General features: G+C 40.9%; 1 protein-coding gene across 2 annotated transcripts in view; it reads right to left on the bottom strand.

The window, feature by feature from the left end:
• Positions 1-23749, bottom strand: part of GPC6 (glypican 6) — a 1178972-nt gene that overhangs the window by 15640 nt on the left and 1139583 nt on the right. For both annotated transcript variants that reach the window (XM_034936849.3, XM_003832020.8), the window contains one exon: positions 15093-15229. In XM_034936849.3, coding sequence (XP_034792740.1) covers positions 15093-15229 — 137 coding nt within the window. The remainder of the gene's footprint in view (positions 1-15092; positions 15230-23749) is intronic.

Here is a 23749-nt window from a genome sequence, read left to right as displayed (position 1 = left end):
ACTCTTTCCTCCCTCCATCCCAAATGTTAGCTTAGGTCAAGGATTCGATACCTTCCTCAGTTCTGCTAATTTTGGTAGTAAGAACTGGGCTTATAAATTACATATGATCCAAGAGAGTTCTCTGTGAGGATGCCCATTCTCAACTGCAGAGGCCCTACCTCAGATCTTAATCAGAAGAAATTCTGGATATGAAAAACCTGCTTTGGGGACATTTCAGAAGTAAGCAGTGGTTACTGGAATGATTGAGGTGTCTATTAGGGTTTTTATTTTGTAATAGAATCTTGGGTTCAATTAGGTAGATTTACCAATGTTCAGTAAAACAGAAGGGTAAAATCAAATGATTCTGAGTTTCACATTTCTTTCCCTTGTACCAAAATGTCAAAATTGTCAGTCCTTCAATGTGAGCTGCCTAAGCTGCCTAGGGGTATTTATATAAGTGGAGGCTAAAGATCTTGGAAATGTGCTTGGGGCCCTCTCTGACTCCTTACTCTCACAATCTGTCCATCTTCCAGTCCTCTTCCTCTTCTCACAGAGCTTCTTATGCTTGCTTCTATTTTCCCATTTCCCATTTCTCTCACTGGAGAGACACCCCTCTGCAGCCTCAAAGTGACCTCCCCAACGCCATTCTTTCCTCTCTAGAGCATCCTGCACATGCTGTATGATTAATTTTCAAAAAATATTGCTTTCATCATATCACCCTTCTCTTTAAAAACTTTTGAGGATAGTAGCTAATGTCCAATAACTACCAGGCACTGCAGTAAACATTTGACGCACATCTTTAAATTCAGCACAACAGCAAATCTAGGAGATGGGGAGTATTTTATCCTTGTTTTATGAAACAGAAAACTGAGGCTTAGTGAGAATAAGCAAATGTGCAAAGTCACAGAGCTAATAGCTGGCAAAACCATGACTTACTCCCAGTCTAGCTCTGGAGACCCAGTGCAAAAACACTGCCCCAGACTGCCTGGAGGATCATCAACTAGAATTCACATGTTATAGCTCAGCAATCAAAGGGTCTCCACCCACTTCTACTTTCTCATACTCTCTCCAGGGACCCTTCTTGTCTTATAGAGTCAACTCACTGTAGCCATCCTATGCCTTCCTGTCCTACAGGTTTTCCTTGCATAGTGCAATTTCCCATTTAAGTCCCAAATACCCTTAAAGACACAGGCCTATCCTCACTTTCTCCTCAAGATATTTCCCAGCTTTCAGGGATCTGCCTACCCTTTTGTAAGGGGGCCAGGTTTGGTTGGGCATTTCGTGCACTGCACAAACTCACCCCTTGAAGCTGCAGGAGTGAGTTGGTGCTGAAGTCCAGCCTCACTTCTGTGGTCACCAAGCTACACCCCTGCAGGGCACCATCCACCAAAAGACGTGCCTTTTTCTTTTCTTTTTGGTACTCTTTTTATTTTAGAAAACTTCAATACATATACAAGTAAAGACAATAACATAATGAACCCCCATGCACCCATCTGGGTGCGTTTTTCTAATTCCTACCAAGGTCCTATATTTGTCTGTGTCCTGGTAAGAAACAGACGGCACACTCAAAGGGGTAATAAAGAGAGTTTAAAGAAGACGCTATTTATAAAGGTGTGGACAAATTAAAGGAAACCAGCCCAAAGAGGTGAAGCACCCTGGGGCTGGCTACAGGAGAGGGGGCCCCAGGGGATAAGATGAAGAAGTTGTTAGTGGAATGAACAAGAACTGATACCACAGAGAGGCACCCAAAGACACAGTAACTGCCAAACCAAGACCTATCAGAGGGGACCGGGGCAGGATGCCCCGACCCCTGTAGTCCCTCCTCTTGACCTCCAGCTGCTGCCTCCCATTGGCTGATCCAACTGCAAGCTGGTGGGCAAGGGAGCCCAGATGATACAGCTTGTAGAGCGTCCTCGAGGGCTGAGGCCACAGTGGATTGATGAAGATTGGGTCTGACAGGGAATCAGGACATCCAGCTCTGGCCCTCTACAGGCCTGGGACAGCCCTACCTAATTGCCATTACTGTTATTCTTTTACTTGCTCTACTGTTGTTGCTTGAAAGCTCAAAAAACATCTTTTCCTCTATTTTATTATTCCTATCTACATATTCTTGCATAATATCCATATGCTTGAAATTCTTCCCTTCCTGCAAGTGATTTTCCAAGTTCTGGAAACCAAAAGCTCTATCCATCAACCTCCAAAAGAAGAACTACACAGAGAAACTTTGGTATTTAAGCTATTTTTCAGGTATTGAATCTATGCTTGATGTGTTTGTGTATGAATTGGTTTCCTCATTTTAAATCAGAGGTCCCATGAATAAGCTCCATGTCTTCATCCATATCTTGAACAAAATCGACTTCACAATGCTCACTAAATAATGAATAATAAAACACACAGAGTGCATTGTAAATTCTTTTCCATGAAGTTCTAAGTATTTACTGCTCTAAAAAATGGCCTCATAGAAATTTTTAAAAGCCATGGACTCATATCTCTTTCTTTTGCCATAAAGCATAACTTCTGTCCTGCCTTTTAATATATCTCATATGCAAATAAATTCCTGTTTGATTCTGAGACTGTTTTCCTGATGTAACTTCTAAAATATGCCATTGGATCGACTATTACTGACAGGCAATTATATGAGCCAGGCTCCGTGAGCTCTACCTAATTATTACAGCCTATTGGAATAAACAATAGCAGGTGCAGCCCATCTTTTGCTGACACCAGAGCTGAGAGGTGATGGTCGATTCTGGCATTGCTCCTCTACATTTTGGGAAATGACTCCTGCAGCTGTACCTATGCTGAGTCAGAGGCGAGCTTTGTTTCTTTCAGATGCTGTGTGCACTGCATGGTTAGCTGAGAGTCATTTATCAGAAGCTCACTGCAATAACTTACATGGGAATGCTACCCCTGGGAGTCTGAACATCCAGGAACAATAAGAGACTGCCAAGTAAACCCAGCCTCTAACTGTGCCTACTGATGCTCAGCTGCTTACAATAAAAACAAGTAACAGCACATCCGTGTCCTCAAGAGCCTTTTCTCCTTTTGGTGTATTCAAAAGATGACTTTGGAGACATTGTGAAAACTTAAACCTAAAATAGCTGAAAATAAAAATGGTCATTTTGTCACTCCAGAGGTTAAGTCCTGAATCTAAATCTATAGATGTCCATTGTGCGACCCCCGGAAAGGGTCTGTGAAAGCCCCACTCAGCATGAGGACCTCATGAGCCCATTTATTTCTTCCCTCTCACATTTGGTTTCTTTACATAACACTCCTGTCCTGCAAGAATAGATATCTCTTTGAGCCCACAATGTTATTCCTTTTATTGGGTTTTGCACAGTTTTTTGACATGACAGCATCCTGTTTTTGCACCATCATATCCCTGGGAGACATAGAAGGAGAATTTTGGCACAGAGAGCCCATGTTCCAAGGCTGGATGCAAGTTTACCCGGTGGATCCAGCCTTGGGAGAAGCCAGAAGTGAGGACAACCTGGAGAGTTGAGCAGGGATGTCATGGTTTGCCAATGCGGCTTGCCCTGGGCAAGTGGGTGGCATTCATGAACAGCCAAGCACAGCTTCCTCATTTTGGTTGCCTTCTGTTCTGGAAGAGCATGGCTAGGAACTAAATCTTTGGCAGTTTTACAGAATTATTTTTCTTTGCATCTAACTGCATATTATAAATGTGAGTGTCCTTGACTACATCCAAACATTAGAACCGATTAGGGTAGAAGAGTCCTATGGAAATTTGGGGGTGAGAGGGCTGATACGTCCAGCCCTGTGGGTAGAATTGACAGTTCTTGTCATCTGAGAGATATTAAACAGGACCATCCCCACAGAAGTTTCCCAGCAGCCAACCACAGCCCCCACTATTCTCAACATTCAACATCACTCCTGACAGTTAAACCAGTGCTTCCAGAAAGACCCTGTTGATATGTGAATGTGCTTAGTATTTCTCATCATCACGTTAATGCTGGTAGCTGTTTTGATGTAAGGCACTGCATATTGGGGGAGTAGGTCACATGACTCTCAAGATTTAATGAAATTTGAAAGCCAGTAGGTCTGAGAAGTGAGGCACTAGCAAGGAAGGTTAGCCTGGTGGTGCTTAGTGGGGGTGTCATGAATCCAAATAGGAGCTAAGGCAGGAATGGGGAGAAATGGGGAGCTTGGGTGCCGGTCTGGGCTTCTTCTCAGGTGCATGATTCTTCCCCTGACTGCTACTGCCTCAAGGCACAATGAGAAGGGTAAAGTGAAAGCAATTTCAGTACTGTTGGTTGCCACAAATGAGCTCCACTCAATACACATCTCTTCAAATTCTAAGCTACCTATTCATTCATGTTAAGCAGGCTTAAGAGTTTTACTCATCTAAGTATATGTAAATCCCTATGCGTGGTGCCAAAATTCAAGACCCCCCATTTTTTCCTTCAATCTGCTTGTTAGCAAAACTTCATCTCGTCTGAAACAAGGTTAATTATAGTCCTCATTTATCTCACTCAGTGTGAATTTTAATACATTTTGCTGCGGAAATACTAATATGTTTGATTGTGGATTGCAACCCCAGACCCCACTGGAGGTACGATGTAATATATAGCATATTCACTGTGGTCATTTTCTGAAATCTAAAAAGTTACGGATTCTGAAACACATGTGGTTTCAAGGGTCTCAAATAAGGGACTACAAGCCTATGGTATCAGCAACCTCTTCTAGAAGATTTCTTAAAAATCTAAGTTTTAAACTTCCCACATATTAGGATGGTTATAATTTAAAATAAACAAACAAAAAATAACAAGTGTTGGTAAAAGTGTGGAGAGATTGGAACCCTGTGCACTGCTCTTGGGAATGTGACATGGTGTAGTTGCTGCAGAAAACTGTATGGCAATTCCTCAAAAAATTAAAAACAGGGCCGGGTGCAGTGGCTCACACCTATAATCCCAGCACTTTGGGAGGCCGAGGAGGGTGGATCACCTGAGGTCGAGAGTTCGAGACCAGCCTGACCAAGAGGGTGGATCACCTGAGGTCGAGAGTTCGAGACCAGCCTGACCAACATGGAGAAACCCCATCTCTATTAAAAATGCAAAATTAGCCAGGCGTGGTGGCGCATGCCTGTAATTCCAGCTACTTGGGAGGCTGAGACAGGAGAATCACTTGAACCTGGGATGCGGAGGTTGTAGTGAGCCGAGATCACGGCCATTGCACTCCAGCCTGGGCCACAAGAGCTAAACTCCGTCTCCAAAAAAGAAAAAAAAAAATTAAAAATGGAATTACCATATGATCCAGCAATTGCATATATACACACCCAAAGTACCAAGAACCAATGTTCATAGTACCATTATTATATATATGAATAATACATATATTATTATTACAGCTGCTACTTGGATTCATGACACCCCTACTAAGTACTACCAGGCTAACCTTCCTTGCTAGTGCCTTATTTCTCAGACCTATTGGCTTTCAAGTCTCATTATTATATACATGAATAATGGTATTGTGAAGAGAAGTATACAGATATCTTTGGGATATCCCAAAGAATGAAAGGCAAGGACTTGAGCAGATATTTGTATACCTCTGCTCACAGTACCATTCATAATAACCAAAAGGTGAAAGGTGTCCATTTATGGATGAATGGAGAAATAAAATGTGGTATACACATACAGTGGAAATATAATTCAGCCTTAAAAAGAAAGAAAATTGACATGTGATACCACATAGATGAACCTTGAGGACATTATAGTAAGTGAAATAAGACAGTCACAAAAGGACAAATATTTTATGATTCCACTTATATGAGGTACCTAAAATAGGCAAATTCAAAGAGACACAAAATAGAATGGTGGTCAGCAGGGCCTGGGGGTAGAGGGGAGGGAATTTATGTTTAATGGGTACAGAGTTTCAGTTTAGGAAGATAAAAAAGTTCTGTGGATGGATGGTGATGATGGTTGCACAACCACGTGACTGCACTTAATGCCACAAAACTATTCATGGTACAATGGTACATGTTTTTATGTTTGGTATATTTCACCACAATGTTAAAAATTCAAGTTTTAGTTATAACTTTACTAAAGTTCTTGATAAGAATTACTTTTTTCCCTTTCCATTTTTCTTGGATGGAAAGTTGGATTATTCAACGTAAGCTGTGACCTTCTGCTTTAAGTGTAATTATAAATTCTTTAAGTTCATTAAGCTAGGGTTGTCTGAGGCACTAGGGGACTTCATGAGATCTGACGTCAAAATACGGTTAAGTGCATAAGGGCTATGTATGACTGGGTCACCTGTGATCTCTCTGGGACCCAGCAGTGTGACCATGGACAAGTCATTTAGCTACTTTATATAATTATGCAATTTTAATGTAGTCTTATGAAAATTAAGTTGTTAACATGGCTCCCCAAATTGCCAAACTAATTTCTTGTGAGTGGATGACGGTAGCAGAATCTGAAATTTTAAAGCCTGAATTCATGTTCAGAAAAAATTTGCTGTGGCTCTTTTCCAGTTGGAGAATGTGAGGCAGGAAATGGTTTGGGGATGCTTTTGGAGAACACATAGCTCATTGATTGCAGCAGTAAGCAGGGGCAAAATTCTTTGACTTGGCCTCTTAATTCATTGGCAGGAACTCCCCAAACCCATTCTTTCTTAGTAGACCTGCAGTTAGCAAACTACAGACCAGAAAGGAAAAAAGACTCACGAGCCAGTTTTCAGGAATGCCGTGTTGTGAACAAGAAACATGCTCCCTTCTTCCTATTTGCAGCCAGCTCTGCCTAACATTTTTTTTTTTTTCCATTTGCAAGAGGTTCACACAGCTTCCTCCCTGCCAGGACAGTCAGGAAGACTTTATGGGGTCCTCTCTCTTCAAGTGTGTCTGAAGAAGGGAAGTGGGCATTTTAGAACACCTGGCTTGACAGTAGCCAGTTCTTTCCTAAGACAGAATTCCCACTGATATGGTTTGGATTTGTGTTCAAATCTCATGTCAAATTTTAATCTCCAATGTTGGAGATGGGTGATGGTGGGAGGTGATTGGATCATGGGGGTGGGTTTCCCCTTTGGTGTTGTTCTCATGATAGAGTTCTCTCGAGAGCTGGTTGTTTAAAAGTGTGTGGCACCACCCCCTTCCCTCTCTTCCTCCTGCTCCAGCCATGTAAGACATGTCTGCTTTCCCTTCGCCTTCCACCATGGTTGTAAGTTTCCTGAGGCCTCCCCAGCCATGCTTCCTATACAGCCTGTGGAACTTTGAGACAATTAAACCTCTTTTCTTTATAAATTACCCACTCTCAGTTATTTCTGTATAGCAGTGTGAGAATGGATGAATACACCCACCTTTCCAAGGTGTTTGACTTGGTATATATTGGATATTTTACAGTTCTTTAAAATGCAGTTAGAGTGCTTTGGGGCACACCCCACAATTAGGTTAAAACAATATTGTCCTCAAGACCGCCAAGTCACTATCTTTGACAGATTTGCCATCATCATGCATCATGCCATCTCCTTCCATCTGTTTAGACTTACCCAGTCATGACTTGCTGTTTTCGTTGGTTAGTCAACCCACACTCTGTGGTGAGAGTGACTGATCTATTTTCTAGATTTTTCTACTTTTCCTATTTCTTACAATTTACTGTGTTTACCTCTTGGCCTTGGGAAGGATTTCCTTGGGGACACAATATTTCTGTCAGGATCAGGTGCCTTGAAAAACAGCAGGGGCTCCCTGCAAAAGCCATGTTTCCAACGGGTCCGATTAATTTTGTCCCTCAGCCAGCTCCTTGATAGCCTCCTCCCAGAAAGCATTTTAAAGAAAGGACACAGTGAAAGCTCAACACTGCCTTACAAGGAGCAACGTCAGAAAGCTGTTTTGTCAGTTTTATGGGGGAGAGGGAGGAGTCTGGAAATGACTGACTCAAGACCTCTGAAGGCTCTGAAATAATTTATGTCCTATCAGATAACACGTGTGCCAGTGGGACTTGGCTCTCAGACTGGCTTTCATTTTTCCTGCCCTGTCTCATTGTCTGTCATACTCTCCTTTTCTTTTTAATCCCTCTGAGTTTGGAAAAAGGGTCTGCGTGAAGAGAAAACAATGCTACAAGAAGTTAGAGGTGATGCAGTTTAACATGGCTATGTTCTAAAAAAGCAAGAATCTGCCTCTTTATGAGCAAAAAGGTAAGGGCCTATTTGAACACCATTAGGGCTTTATTTTTTCTTTTGCTGCTGCCTGACAAAGTTCTAACCTGTATATGCTAACCATATAAAAGCTTTATTTCCCTCCAAGCCTATGCTTTCCTGCCTCCTATCTAATCATTCTTTTCTAGCTTCTGTACAGACAGCTCATTATGGCCACCGACTGCCCAGAACGCCCTTCTCAGGGATGACTGATGACTGCAAATGTCCTCCTAGGGTCTCTCAGTTCACCCCAGGACCTTTGGGAGGCCTAGATTTGTAACCTGCACCATGAGTCTTTAATTTTTTTCCCTTTGGCCTTCTAGATTATTATCGATTTTCCTCTGTAACTTACTAGCTTCCTTTCAGTTCCTATTTGTCTGAGTGGAGTCAGAATGTTGCTGTGTCTTCTCACATTTACCCCTGAGAAGTTGCTTAGGTAAGTGAAAAATAGAAGGAGTGGAAATTACACTTGCTCCTGCTGGTCACTGAAGACGACTAGGCTGTCTTTCTCAAGTGACAGACATTGCCATGAACTCTAAGAAAAATCCTGTATTAGCTCTTCTGATAAGTAGGATGTGATTCTGAACACAATGTCTGTGTGCCACTAAAATCCACATGTTGAAGCCCTAATCCCCAGTGTGATGGTACCTGGAGGTAGGGCCTTTGGTACCTCTTAGGTACCCTCTTAGGGTTGAATGAGATCATGAGGGTAGATGATTTCTCATACTAGCTCCCTTATAAGAGAAAGGAACCAGGACTCTCTGTCTCTCTAAGGATACAGTAAGGAGGCCATTGTCTATAAGCCAGGAAGAGAACCCAATCTGCCGGCACCCTGATCTTGGACTTCCCAGCCTCTAGAACTATGAGAAATAAATTTCTGTTGTTTAGTCTATTATATCTGTGGTATTTTTTGAGCTAAGACACTAATTGAATAAAATGCTGACCAAGGATACAAAGTATTCATCCTTGCCATGTATCAAAATGGCACTATTAAAGACCAGAGGTTTGTGTGGATGATATTCTGCATTGCGAAGGCTGTGCTGTATTTCTAACTTAAAATTCTCTCCTGATGCACATGTGAAGCCTATGCAATTCATTGTTGAGAAGACTTCAACCTTGTCCATAACCTGTCTGTCATTAGTGGGTGATGTTACAATTGAACCACGTGAACTCCTAGCTCATATTGCTGTTGTTATTTTTAATATAAGAAAAGCCCCATTAAAGGAAACATCAAGGGTATCAGTGAAGAAAAAACCCCCCAAATTGCAACATGCTCCCTGAGGCTTGTGTGTGGACTGAAAAAGGTAATATCTTACATGTTAATAGGGACATTTAAAACACCAGATAAAACACAGGGTTGCCAATTAAATGTGAATTTCAGGTGAACAACGAATCCTTTTTTTAGTATAAGTGTGTTCCATTTGTTGTCTATTATCTTTATGTGCTAGATCTGGCAATCCTGCCTTCAAGCCTTGCTACTCCAAGTGGTCCCTGGATCAACAATAACTGCATCACCTAAAAGCTTGTTAGAAATGCTGAATCTCACTCAGGTTCTACCCTAGACTTACTGTCTTAGCTTGGGCTTCTATGACAAAAATCCCACAGACTGGGCAGTTTAAACAATGCACATTTATTTCTCACAATTCTTGGGACCATGGTGTCCAAGACCAAGGTGCTGGCATATCCTGTGTCTGATTAGGGCTCTCTTCCTGGTTTGCTGATGGCTGCCTTCTTGTTGTGTCCTCACATGGCAGAGAGAGAGAGAGAGAGAGAGAGAGAGAGAGAGAAACTCATGTCTCCTCTTACAAGGGTAGTAATCCCATTAATGAGGGCTGCACCCTCAAGACCTAATTATCTCCCAAAGTCCCCACCTCCAAAGATGATTGCACAAGGGGTGAGGATTTCAACTATGAATTTTCGGGGGACACAAACAGTCAATCCATAGCACTTACTGAATCAGAATCTGCATTTTAATAAGATCTCCAAGAATTTAGCCTGCACCCTAAAGTTTGAGAAGCACTGTTTTAGGATTACGAACTATTTGTATTGAGATTATCTCATTGATCTTCACATTGTCCCAGGAGAAAGAGGAAGCAGGGAAGACATTCCCTTAACCACTTTGTTTAACCCATTCTTGTTTTCAGAATGAAAATTTAAATGCTGATCAGGTCACTGTGATTGGGCACACTTGCAATTTCCTCCCATCAAAGGGCAGAGTCTCCTCTTACCCTGCCTCCTGTTGCAGACCTGTTGAGCTACAGAGGCAGAGTGAGATCTGTCAGAGATGGGCGAGGGTGGAGTGACTTGGGGGAGCAGGGGGATGAAAGTGGGTTCAAACCTTAGGGGAGCCACTGCTTACACACCCTTAACCACAGTCTCAACACTGCAGATTGCACCCTGCAGACTGCCACAGCACCCATACTGCTGTGTATCCTGTTCTATTTGAGGTCATCATCAATTTCAACTGGTGCCATTACTTAATAACAGCTTTTTAAAAAATAAGATAATCACTGGAGTAAATAGACATATCTACTGTAAGAGTCATTTTGATGTCAGAAATGTTAACATTTGAAATAGGTATGTTTCTGAATCAAGGAAGTACGGTAGAGAGCTATGGAGCAAGATTCAGAAAGTAATCAGGAAAAATAAGGTGATGGAAGACAAGCCTGATTAAACACTTAGATAGGACAAAAGGCTGCAGGAGCGGGTACAAACAGAAAAATGTGGCCGAAAGAGTCTGATGGATAAAACAGAAAGAGAGGAAGAAATGTCTGGTTTATTGGAGACCTATCACACAGGCTTGAGTTTATAAACTTCAGGCATGACAATCTCTATCAGTTCTAATAAGCATCTCTGCTTCATATCTATTAATACGTGATGGATTTTTTAAAAAAATTATTTCTTCTTATTTTTTATTTTTATTTTTTAGAGATAGAATCTCACTCTGTTGCTCAGGCTGGAGTACAGTGGCACAATAATAGCTTACTGCAGCCTCAAATTCCTGGGCTTAAGTGATCCTCCTGCCTCAGCCTCCTGAGTAGCTAAGATTATAGGCGCCTCCCACCATGCCTAGCTACTTTAATATTTTTTGTAGAGATAGGGTCTCACTATGTTGCCCAGGCTAGTCTTTCTTTCTTTTCTTTTTTTTTTTTTGAGACAGAGTCTTGCTCTCTCGCCCAGGCTGGAGTGCAGTGGTGTGATCTCTGCTCACTGCAAGCTCTGCCTCCCAGGCTCACGCCATTCTCCTGCCTCAGCCTCCCGAGTAGCTGGGACTACAGGCACCCACCACCACACCCAGCTAATTTTTTGTATTTTTTAGTAGAGACGGGGTTTCACCATGTTAGCCAGGATGGTCTCGATCTGCTGACCTCATGATCCGCCCGCCTTGGCCTCCCAAAGTGCTGGGATTACAGGCTGCCCAGGCTAGTCTTAAACTCTTGAGCTCAAGTGATCCTCCTGCCTCAGCTTCTCAAAGTGTTGGGATTACAGGTGTGAGTCATTGCCTCTGGCCAGATTTTCTACAAATAAAGTTTCTAGTTCTTTTATTTCACATAGGTGATAAAAGTAACTTTTCTTTCTTTTACTTTTCTTTTTTTAACAACCATTCCTAAACAATTTAAAAGACCTGTCATCTTAAAACTCATAATTCAAAAGTGTGAAAAAATGTTATTATCTGCATTATAAATGGATTCTTACACTTACAAAATAGTTTAGTAAATTTAAGTGAAAAATTTCTTTGATGTTTTTCTAGATGAATTAATATTTGGATAAGAAGAAAGCTTCAATTACATTTAATTCAGCAAGTCTTTATTGGTGATCCATTTACTATGCTAGTATATAAAAATATAATATTAGGATTCCCTGCTAGTGGAATAATTAAAAAAAAAGAACTAAAGGAAACCATGGAATTGTAATTGTTCAATGGGTACATAATTTGAATCACAAATATTTGACAGCTTCATCTTTTAATAATATACTTATGCATAATAAAAGATATATTTTATTGGACCAAATTCTGGACTATTCCTACAAGTGATTTCATTGCATTAAACTGGATCATTTTCCCACCTGCATAAAATCTTCCAATGGCTTCCCATTGATCTCAGGAAGAAATTTAAATCTTGTTCCTGAGGACTGATCCAGGTGTTTCTCTACCAGTGTGGTCTGTTCCTAAACCTGCAGTCTAGCAGTAGGGTACTGATGTTTCCAGGTTCACTGGGCTCACCCCAGTCACTGTACCTTTTCAGGTATTGATCCCATTGCCATTTTTTTTTTTTTTTTGAGATGGAGTCTCACTCTGTCACCCAGGCTGGAGTGCAGTGGTATGATCTTGGCTCACTGCAACCTCCTTTTCCTGGGTTCAAGCGATTCTCCTGCCTTAGCTTCCTAAGTAGCTGGGACTACAGGCATGTGCCACCACACCCAGCTAATTTTTGTATTTTTAGTAGAGATGGGGTTTCTCTATCTTGGCTAGGATGGTCTCAAACTCCTGACCTCAGGTGATCCGCCTGCCTTGGCCTCCCATTGCCATCTTACAGCACTTAATCTACAGGGCCTTGCACAGAGCCTGGGACACAGGGAGTACTTAATCATACTGCTGATGGACTGGTGGACTGACTCAATGAATGCTGTAGAACCACTGAAGCTTTTATAGCGCTTAGGATCTGTCTCATTTGTTCTCCTAACTTGGGGAGTACAGTATTTAGCTGTTGTTTGCTTAAGAGGTAGGGTATTGCCATAAAAAAAATACTGGGCTAGGATTTGGGAGATTCCCAGCTTTCACCCTTGTTCATTGGGTAACAGTGGACTAATTGTTTACCCTGTCTGAGTTCTTCATCTGCACAGTGAGGAACTTGTCTGCCATCCTGATCTCCTCCAGCTCTAACTTCAGTGGTCTTTATATTCCCCATTCATATTCTTGGTAGTGTTTAGTCTCTTCCCCTAACTTCGCCCATGGCCTTTTTTTTTTTTTTTTAATATTTCCTTTTGTAAGAAATTGCATATGGACTAATATCAGCAACCTGTGTGACAATCTGTGGGAATAGCAGTTCAAAACCCAGGCTTTATGTTAGCCAAGGCTTAAAGGTAAACACAGATGGGAAACAGAGAAGCTCAAAAAACCAAGTATTTTATTCATTAGGCCATCTGGCCATTCTTCACAGTGTCTTTCTGTACAGTCATCGGGAAAATACACACTAGAAGCTGTTAATTCATAGCTGAATTTTCTGGCCAAAGGTCTCCTAGCTAAAAAGCCAGACACTGGTAAAATGCTAAATATTTTTTAGTGGCACGTTGTTAATATCATAACTAATTTCCTTCTCATGATCTATGATTTGATATTGATATTTTGAGCATTTTGAAATGGTTAGAGCTCTTTGTGTAGGTATCTTCCTTTCACCTTGCTAAACTCTTCCTGGTATGGTTAATAATATCATTAGCAATTGGTATGGTTTGGCTCTGTGTCCCCACCAATTCCCATCTTGAATTGCAATCCCCATAATCCCTATGTGTTGAGAACAGGACCTTGGATCAAGGGGGTGGTTTCCCTCATGCTGTTCTCATGATAGTGAGTGAGTTCTCATGAGATGTGGTGCTTTTATAAGGGCCTCTTCCCCCTTTACTTGCACTTCTCTCTCCTGCCACCTTGTGAGGAAGGCACCTGCTTCGCCTTTGTCTTCTGCCATGATTGTAAGTTTCCTGAGGCCTCCCCAGCTATAGGGAACTGTGGGTCAATCAAGCCTCTTTCCTTTATAAATTACCCAGTCTCAGGGAAGTTCTTTATAGCAGTATGAGAATGGACGAATACAGCAACAGATGCTAAAAAATGCAACTCAGCAGCGTAAGAAATAACACCTAATGTGCACCTCCCTTGCACCTCCTGCTTAACTTCTGCAGTTTCTTCTCAACTTAATAGCCATGCACTTTATATTAATAGCCAAAGATTTATATTTATTTTTGTAGAGACATGGTTTCACAATGTTGCTCAGGCTGGTTTCAAACTCTTGGGCTCAAGTTATCTTCCCACCTTGGCCCCCCAAAGTGTTGGGATTACAGGCATGAGCCACCGCTCCTGGCAACCACACACCTTCTTGTTTCCTTTTGATCACAGCTGCTTCATATGCTTGAAACTGCTCAATCAAGCCCCAGAACAGACTCCCCTCTTAGCATCTCCACCCACTGGTCAATCCTCAAAGATCCCTTGAGTCCAATTTACCAGCTGCTTTACCCACTTGCAACCCCATTGCTGAGGGCTTTGGCAGATTCCTGTCCTCGTGTCCTGCCCTGCCTGCCAACTCCCAACCAGTCCTCCCATCCAGCCTCTCCACCCTATGAAAATCCAGGCCAAGCCCATTTCTGGGCTGAATCAACAAATTCAGAAATTCCATATCAAGTCCCCACAGCACTGGTCAGCAGAGCAGAATGATGAAAACTGCTGTCTCTTGTCAGGAGGTTCCGATGGGACTTCCCAAAGTGTGTTGCCTATTAGAACCATTTCTCAGTGTCCTTCAGACATTTTCTGTTACCTTGCCAATGAACACTTCAATTTTTTTTCCAACAAGAGTGAAAAAAACAGTTGAATTTTCATTTCCTATTTAACTTTTGATGAAAAAAAGAGCCCTGGAAATTTAACTATGGATAAAAATAACTTCAGTATCTTAAAGCCATTAAGTGAACATAAAAGGGCTCTTTGTGATCTCAGGGTATCTGAAACCTGGCATCTGCCACCATTCTTCTGTCCTCATCCAGAGGCAAGACATTCTGAATAAGGATTCCACGCTTAATGGCACCTTAAGAGTAAGTGCTCCCAGGTGCCCATCAAACCTGTCACTCTCAACAGCTGTTGCTAAGTGATGACTTGTCCCTCCACCCTCTGTTCCTTTTTGCATAAACAGGTTTGCAGAGTTGTGCCAGGAGAGTCTTCCAAGGCTGGGTGTGCTGTGCCCCCATCCATGCACACATCGAGTCACCCTCACCTGGCTTTGCTGTGCCCGTTCCAGCATTCCTCCTCGTTGGACGTGCCCGCTGTCACGCTCTCATCCTTGCAGATGGTGTAGGGTAATGCTGACCAGACCTTTTTAGAGAGCTTCAATTTCTCTTTTATGTCTGTGACCTGATCAAGAAACCAAGGAAAGCTAGTGAGTATTCTGCTCAGGCTTTCCCCATTTCTACACAAGGACGTATGCAGGCAAGGGTTATAGAACCTGTGATATGACCAGCAGGAACTCTTTAACAGTTTTAAGAGGGAGACACCGCACTGCAGGGTTTATTGCCCGGGAAAGCCTCCTTTCCTCTCCCTCAGTCCTCCTCTAGACGAGAGTTCTCAGGTAATTGGCTTTTTGTTTTCCATCTTTTCTGTCCTTCAATCCTTTGAATTAAAAACTTACGAAGCATCACGCCTGGCTTCGGGTCCCTCTCCTGCTGAGAGTCCCTATTGTGAACACCCCAAGTATAGTCTCTAGAATTCATTTGCTTGCATGTCAGACAACTGTACCAAAACAAATGCACCAAGAGATAAATACTTTTCCCAATGGACTCCTTGTTTCTGCAAAAAATAAATATTGCCACTAATTCAGCTGCTGGTACTTATGCTCTAGTGCAAATGACAGGCCCTTAGAGCACACACGTGGGTGGTAAGCAATAAACCAAACCCTCTTAAAAATCTCTAGAACTGAAAGAGAAGTCATTCTAAATACGGGTAAGTGTAAAATTCACAGCCCTGTGGATGGATGGCCAGGAAAAGCTTAGTGCCAGCATCTTAAGTGTCTTCAGGCTGAACACTGACTTTTCACTTGCAGAAAGGGTAGGGAGAGGAATTTAATTTCATTTTGGCTTCATAATGAACATTGGGAAAGTCCAGAGATGGCTGGAATGCATCTGTTATGAATTGAATTCTTTTCCTCCCCTTACATGTTAAATTCCTAACGCTTGGTACCTCAGAATGTGACTTTATTTTGAGATAGGGTCATGACAGAGCTAAAGAAGTTAAAGTGAAGTCATGTGGGTGGGCCCTCACTCAATATGATATGTGCTGATAAAAAGGGGAAATTTGAGCACAGAGACACACACAGAGGAAAGAAAATATGAAGAGACACAGGAGGAAGATGCCCATTTACAAGTGAAGGAGAGAGGTCTAGAAGGGATCCTTTCCTCCTAGCCCTCAGAAGGACCCAACCCCGCCGACACCTTGATTTCAGACTTCCAGCCCCAGAACGGTGGGATAGTAAATGTCTGTTGTTTTAAGTAACTCAGTTTGTGGTACTTTGTTATGACGGCCTTAGCAAACGAATACAGACGTAAAAAAATGTTGAGTCAACATTTGATGGGGAATGGGATATTTACAGAATCTCAAAGTACCTAGTAACACAGATTATTTATTAATTACAAAAGGAAAACTAGTAATTTTACAGTGTGGAAACTTGGCAGGCTGCCACCTTCATCAAGTGATGAGGCAAGGGGACAAATTGGTCACTTGTTCCTCCTGATGTGATGTCCCAAGATGGACACATCACTTAGGCAGCCCCAAATTTATAATCTGAATCTAATCATGAGGACATATCAGACAAACCGAAACTCAGGGGCATTCTGAAAACCAGCTGGCCTCTACTCATCAAAAATGTCCATCATAAAAGACAAGAAAAAGCTGAAGAGTCCTTCCAGATGAAGAATAAGAGACATGATAGCCAAATGCAGCAGAGGGCTCTGGACTAAATGCTAGGTCAGAAGGATAATTGCCAATAAAAGACATTATTGTGATAGTGGGCAAAATTTGTATGCTGGCTCTCTATTAGATAATAGTATTATGTAGTGTTAAATTTCCTGAACATAAAATCATACTGTGGTAACACAGGAGAATACTGTACTCTCGGGAGACATACGCTGGAGGATTTAAAATGAAAGGGGTATAATTTCCACAACTTGCTCTACAACAGCTCAGTAATAATCAAGAATAACAATAAATATACAGATGTATAAAGAAAAGAGAAAAGGTAAATGTGGCAACTTTTTAATATCTGGCAAAGCTAGATGAAGAGTATAAAATTTTTCAAAAAATGCAATTTTCAGTAAGTTTGACTTTTTTTTCAAAGTAAAATGTGAAAATGTGAAAAACAATTTCTCACATTTTATTTGTTCTACGTAGTGTCCACTTTGGTGCCCTAACCTCCACTAAAGGCGTGCCCACAATAGGCCACTCATTCTTACTCTTTTCAAAACAATCCTCAGAGAAAGAAATACATGTTTTATATTTATATCTGGTTCAGAAAATGACCACGACCTTTAGGACTGAAATACTGTCAGGTTTATTCTGTCCCATAATAAAATAAACTAAGAATGAGCATTCTCTTTCTGCTTATTTTGTACTACAATCCTACCTCCACATTATGGGAATCTAAACCAGATACACAGATTTTGAGACTCAGATAAAGAACAAAGTTGCATGCCGTCCCACAGGTGTCTCCTTTCAGTATGTGCAGAATTTAACGGTGAATGTGGCACTACTCATTCTTTAAATTATTCTCAAACGTTGTCTCCTTCGGGATGCGTTCTTGGGTCCCCAGGTTAGATTTAGATTCAGCTTTCTGTGCTGCGCTGTGCCCTCTTGATGATTCTAACTACCGATCACTCCAAACTCTAATAATTGGCTTATTTTTCTGATTCTCTTTTAGACAACATGCTTTTTGTTGGCAGAAATAGGGTTGTAATTTATCTTTATCCACAGTGTCCAGTATGGGTCAAGTGACTAATAATCCTATTTGCCACAGCTTAGGGGATTCCAGGGTGACGAGTTTTCAGCACTAAAATGGGAACGTCTCAGGTAAACCAGGATGAGTCGGTCACACAGGTCTAAGCACACAGTACGTGCTCAATAAATGTTGGTTAAGATAATGGATTGAATTGTCCCATTCTATTACAAGGTCATAGACTGTATGGTTAACACAAATTAGCTGGGGTCACAATACTGTGTGTTCATCGTCCCAAAAGGGGTGGGAGAAAACTGTGGGGTTGTATTTGGCTAAGTGAGGAGCCCGTCGCGATGATGGGGATGTGGGTTTTCTCTCATTGTTTACCCCAGCACATTTATAATCAGAGTGTGTTCCCTCTGGCATTTCAGTAGCTGTGCGTTTTCATTGTGCAGTTGAAGGGGATAACATCAAAGGAGCAGTGAGAAATGTAGATGCCGTTTTAACATTCTGCACGGAAACACTGGCCAATTCACCTGCAGACGGTGATGGTGAGGCAGACGGCTGAAAAAATGGACACTATTAGCCACTGGAAAAGAACATGCCTTTGATTCATTTATATCTGAATGATTGCAGTTTATTTTTCAATATCAGGAAGGCCTTTCAACTTGCACATCATTTAGAAATGTTTTTCTCATTTTATTTATTTATATTTCTGAATAATATATGTAACTGCTCTGCTGTAGCTCCGGACCTGAGGTTTTTGTTTTTTTGTTCTTTTGGTTTTTTTTTCCTGGAAACTTAAGTGCACACAACTGTGAATTAAGCTTTATGTTAACAAACACTCTTAGTACAAATATATTACTGACAATGACAGGGAGCCCTAATTCATTAATAACACACCAGATGGGAACAAGGACTTGGGATAAAATACAAAATTTAGAACAATTTCCTTTCTCTGATTCCTGGATGAGCTGTTCTAGGACAAATGAACTCTTACCAATACTTGTGAACAGTATTTACCATCGCTCCAGTATTGTATTAGTAATGCTGTAATATTGGTAATCCCAGTCATATTTAAGTATTACTTTTTTCGTCTATGCTATTGATAGATTCTGGAAGTTAAACAACAACTACTGTTATGTCTCTGGAATCTGATCCAAACATATACTGTTGGGGTCCATAGGAAAAACATGAGCCCTCTTTTAGGACTTATCTGGAGCTGATTCTGATTTCTGATAATTGCAACTTCTGATGTCAGTAGAGACAAACACTCTTAGTTTAAGACCTGTCAAAAGGACCATGAACACTTGACTCTATTAGGAAGAGAGGGCGTCCTTCTCATACCTACCATTACAGTACTGTAAAATTAGACAAAAGAGGGAGGAAAGTGACAAGGTGGAATGATTGCTAAAAACAGAATAGCAAAGCCAATGAGCAGAAAGAACCATCTAAGTACTCTTCTGTGACAAATTCACCTAAGAAGTAATCTTGCTCCAAATATTTCACCTGAATCCCATCCAGTTTCTGACTTAAAAAAATCAGTTTACAGGAAATACTGGCAATAGAGGAAAAAACTAAGTAACACCATAAATAATCAGACACATTCAGTGATGAGATATTATTATTATTTATTTTTTATTTTTTATTATTATACTTTAAGTTTTAGGGTACATGTGCACATTGTGCAGGTTAGTTACATATGTATACATGTGCCATGCTGGTGCGCTGCACCCACTATCTCGTCATCTAGCATTAGGTATATCTCCCGATGCTATCCCTCCTGCCTCCCCGCATCCCACAACAGTCCCCAGAGTGTGATGTTCCCCTTCCTGTGTCCATGTGTTCTCATTGTTCAATTCCCACCTATGAGTGAGAATATGCAGTGTTTGGTTTTTTGTTCTTGCGATAGTTTACTGAGAATGATGATTTCCAGTTTCATCCATGTCCCTACAAAGGACATGAACTCATCATTTTTTATGGCTGCATAGTATTCCATGGTGTATATGTGCCACATTTTCTTAATCCAGTCTATCATTGTTGGACATTTGGGTTGGTTCCAAGTCTTTGCTATTGTGAATAATGCCGCAATAAACATACGTGTGCATGTGTCTTTATAGCAGCATGATTTATAGTCCTTTGGGTATATACCCAGTAATGGGATGGCTGGGTCAAATGGTATTACCAGTTCTAGATCCCTGAGGAATCGCCACACTGACTTCCACAATGGTTGAACTAGTTTACAGTCCCACCAACAGTGTAAAAGTGTTCCTATTTCTCCACATCCTCTCCAGCACCTGTTGTTTCCTGACTTTTTAATGATTGCCATTCTAACTGGTGTGAGATGGTATCTCATTGTGGTTTTGATTTGCATTTCTCTGATGGCCAGTGATGATGAGCATTTTTTCATGTGTTTTTTGGCTGCATAAATGTCTTCTTTTGAGAAGTGTCTGTTCATGTCCTTCACCCACTTTGTGATGGGATTGTTTGTTTTTTTCTTGTAAATTTGTTTGAGTTCATTGTAGATTCTGGATATTAGCCCTTTGTCAGATGAGTAGGTTGCGAACATTTTCTCCCATTTGGTAGGTTGCCTGTTCACTCTGATGGTAGTTTCTTTTGCTGTGCAGAAGCTCTTTAGTTTAATTAGATCCCATTTGTCAATTTTGTCTTTTGTTGCCATTGCTTTTGGTGTTTTAGACATGAAGTCCTTGCCCATGCCTATGTCCTGAATGGTAATGCCTAGGTTTTCTTCTAGGGTTTTTATGGTTTTAGGTCTAACGTTTAAGTCTTTAATCCATCTTGAATTGATTTTTGTATAAGGTGTAAGGAAGGGATCCAGTTTCAGCTTTCTACATATGGCTAGCCAGTTTTCCCAGCACCATTTATTAAATAGGGAATCCTTTCCCCATTGCTTGTTTTTCTCAGGTTTGTCAAAGATCAGATGGTTGTAGATATGCTGCATTATTTCTGAGGGCTCTGTTCTGTTCCATTGATCTATATCTCTGTTTTGGTACCAGTACCATGCTGTTTTGGTTACTGTAGCCTTGTAGTATAGTTTGAAGTCAGGTAGTGTGATGCCTCCAGCTTTGTTCTTTTGGCTTAGGATTGACTTGGCGATGCAGGCTCTCTTTTGGTTCCATATGAACTTTAAAGTAGTTTTTTCCAATTCTGTGAAGAAAGTCATTGGTAGCTTGATGGGGATGGCGTTGAATCTGTAAATTACCTTGGGCAGTATGGCCATTTTCACAATATTGATTCCTCCTACCCATGAGCATGGAATGTTCTTCCATTTGTTTGTATCCTCTTTTATTTCCTTGAGCAGTGGTTTGTAGTTCTCCTTGAAGAGGTCCTTCACATCCCTTGTAAGTTGGATTCCTAGGTATTTTATTCTCTTTGAAGCAATTGTGAATGGGAGTTCACTCATGATTTGGCTCTCTGTTTGTCTGTTGTTGGTGTATAAGAATGCTTGTGATTTTTGTACATTGATTTTGTATCCTGAGACTTTGCTGAAGTTGCTTATCAGCTTAAGGAGATTTTGGGCTGAGACAATGGGGTTTTCTAGATATACAATCATGTCATCTGCAAACAGGGACAATTTGACTTCCTCTTTTCCTAATTGAATACCCTTTATTTCCTTCTCCTGCCTAACTGCCCTGGCCAGAACTTCCAACACTATGTTGAATAGGAGTGGTGAGAGAGGGCATCCCTGTCTTGTGCCAGTTTTCAAAGGGAATGCTTCCAGTTTTTGCCCATTCAGTATGATATTGGCTGTGGGTTTGTCATAGAGAGCTCTTATTATTTTGAAATACGTCCCATCAATACCTAATTTATTGAGAGTTTTTAGCATGAAGGGTTGTTGAATTTTGTCAAAGGCTTTTTCTGCATCTATTGAGATAATCATGTGGTTTTTGTCTTTGGCTCTGTTTATATGCTGGATTTTATTTATTGATTTGCGTATATTGAACCAGCCTTGCATCCCAGGGATGAAGCCCACTTGATCATGGTGGATAAGCTTTTTGATGTGCTGCTGGATTCGTTTTGCCAGTATTTTATTGAGGATTTTTGCATCAATGTTCATCAAGGATATTGGTCTAAAGTTCTCTTTTTTTGTTGTGTCTCTGCCTGGCTTTGGTATCAGAATGATGCTGGCCTCATAAAATGAGTTTGGGAGGATTCCCTCTTTTTCTATTGATTGGAATAGTTTCAGAAGGAATGGTACCAGTTCCTCCTTGTACCTCTGGTAGAATTCGGCTCCGAATCCATCTGGTCCTGGACTCTTTTTGGTTGGTAAGCTATTGATTATTGTCACAATTTCAGATCCTGTTATTGGTCTATTCAGAGATTCAATTTCTTCCTGGTTTAGTCTTGGGAGAGTGTATGTGTCGAGGAATTTATCCATTTCTTCTAGATTTTCTAGTTTATTTGCATAGAGGTGTTTGTAGTATTCTCTAATGGTAGTTTGTATTTCTGTGGGATCGGTGGTGATATCCCCCTTATCATTTTTTATTGTGTCTATTTGATTCTTCTCTCTTTTTTTCTTTATTAGTCTTGCTAGCAGTCTATCAATTTTGTTGATCCTTTCAAAAAACCAGCTCCTGGATTCATTAATTTTTTGAAGGGTTTTTTGTGTCTCTATTTCTTTCAGTTCTGCTCTGATTTTAGTTATTTCTTGCCTTCTGCTAGCTTTTGAATGTGTTTGCTCTTGCTTTTCTAGTTCTTTTAATTGTGATGTTAGGGTGTTAATTTTGGATCTTTCCTGCTTTCTCTTGTGGGCATTTAGTGCTATAAATTTCCCTCTACACACTGCTTTGAATGCGTCCCAGAGATTCTGGTATGTTGTGTCTTTGTTCTCATTGGGTTCAAAGAACATCTTTATTTCTGCCTTCATTTCGTTATGTACCCAGTAGTCATTCAGGAGCAGGTTGTTCAGTTTCCATGTAGTTGAGCGGTTTTGAGTGAGATTCTTAATCCTGAGTTCTAGTTTGATTGCACTGTGGTCTGAGAGATAGTTTGTTATAATTTCTGTTCTTTTACATTTGCTGAGGAGAGCTTTACTTCCAAGTATGTGGTCAATTTTGGAATAGGTGTGGTGTGGTGCTGAAAAAAATGTATATTCTGTTGATTTGGGGTGGAGAGTTCTGTAGATGTCTATTAGGTCCACTTGGTGCAGAGCTGAGTTCAATTCCTGGGTATCCTTGTTGACTTTCTGTCTCGTTGATCTGTCTAATGTTGACAGTGGGGTGTTAAAGTCTCCCATTATTAATGTGTGGGAGTCTAAGTCTCTTTGTAGGTCACTCAGGACTTGCTTTATGAATCTTGGTGCTCCTGTATTGGGTGCATATATATTTAGGATAGTTAGCTCTTCTTGTTGAATTGATCCCTTTACCATTATGTAATGGCCTTCTTTGTCTCTTTTGATCTTTGTTGGTTTAAAGTCTGTTTTATCAGAGACTAGGATTGCAACCCCTGCCTTTTTTTGTTTTCCATTTGCTTGGCAGATCTTCCTCCATCCTTTTATTTTGAGCCTATGTGTGTCTCTGCACATGAGACGGGTTTCCTGAATACGGCACACTGATGGGTCTTGACTCTTCATCCAATTTGCCAGTCTGTGTCTTTTAATTGGAGCATTTAGTCCATTTACATTTAAAGTTAATATTGTTATGTGTGAATTTGATCCTGTCATTATGATGTTAGCTGGTTATTTTGCTCGTTAGTTGATGCAGTTTCTTCCTAGTCTCGGTGGTCTTTACATTTTAGCATGATTTTGCAGCAGCTGTTATCAGTTGTTCCTTTCCATGTTTAGTGCTTCCTTCAGGAGCTCTTTTAGGGCAGGCCTGGTGGTGACAAAATCTCTCAGCATTTGCTTGTCTGTAATGTATTTTATTTCTCCTTCACTTATGAAGCTTAGTTTGGCTGGATATGAAATTCTGGGTTGAAAATTCTTTGGTTTA

Source organism: Pan paniscus, chromosome 14, assembly GCF_029289425.2.
Source record: "Pan paniscus chromosome 14, NHGRI_mPanPan1-v2.0_pri, whole genome shotgun sequence".
Lineage (NCBI taxonomy): Eukaryota > Metazoa > Chordata > Mammalia > Primates > Hominidae > Pan > Pan paniscus.
The sequence above is the reverse complement of the archived record's forward strand: the minus strand, read 5'-3'. Positions and strand labels throughout refer to the sequence as shown.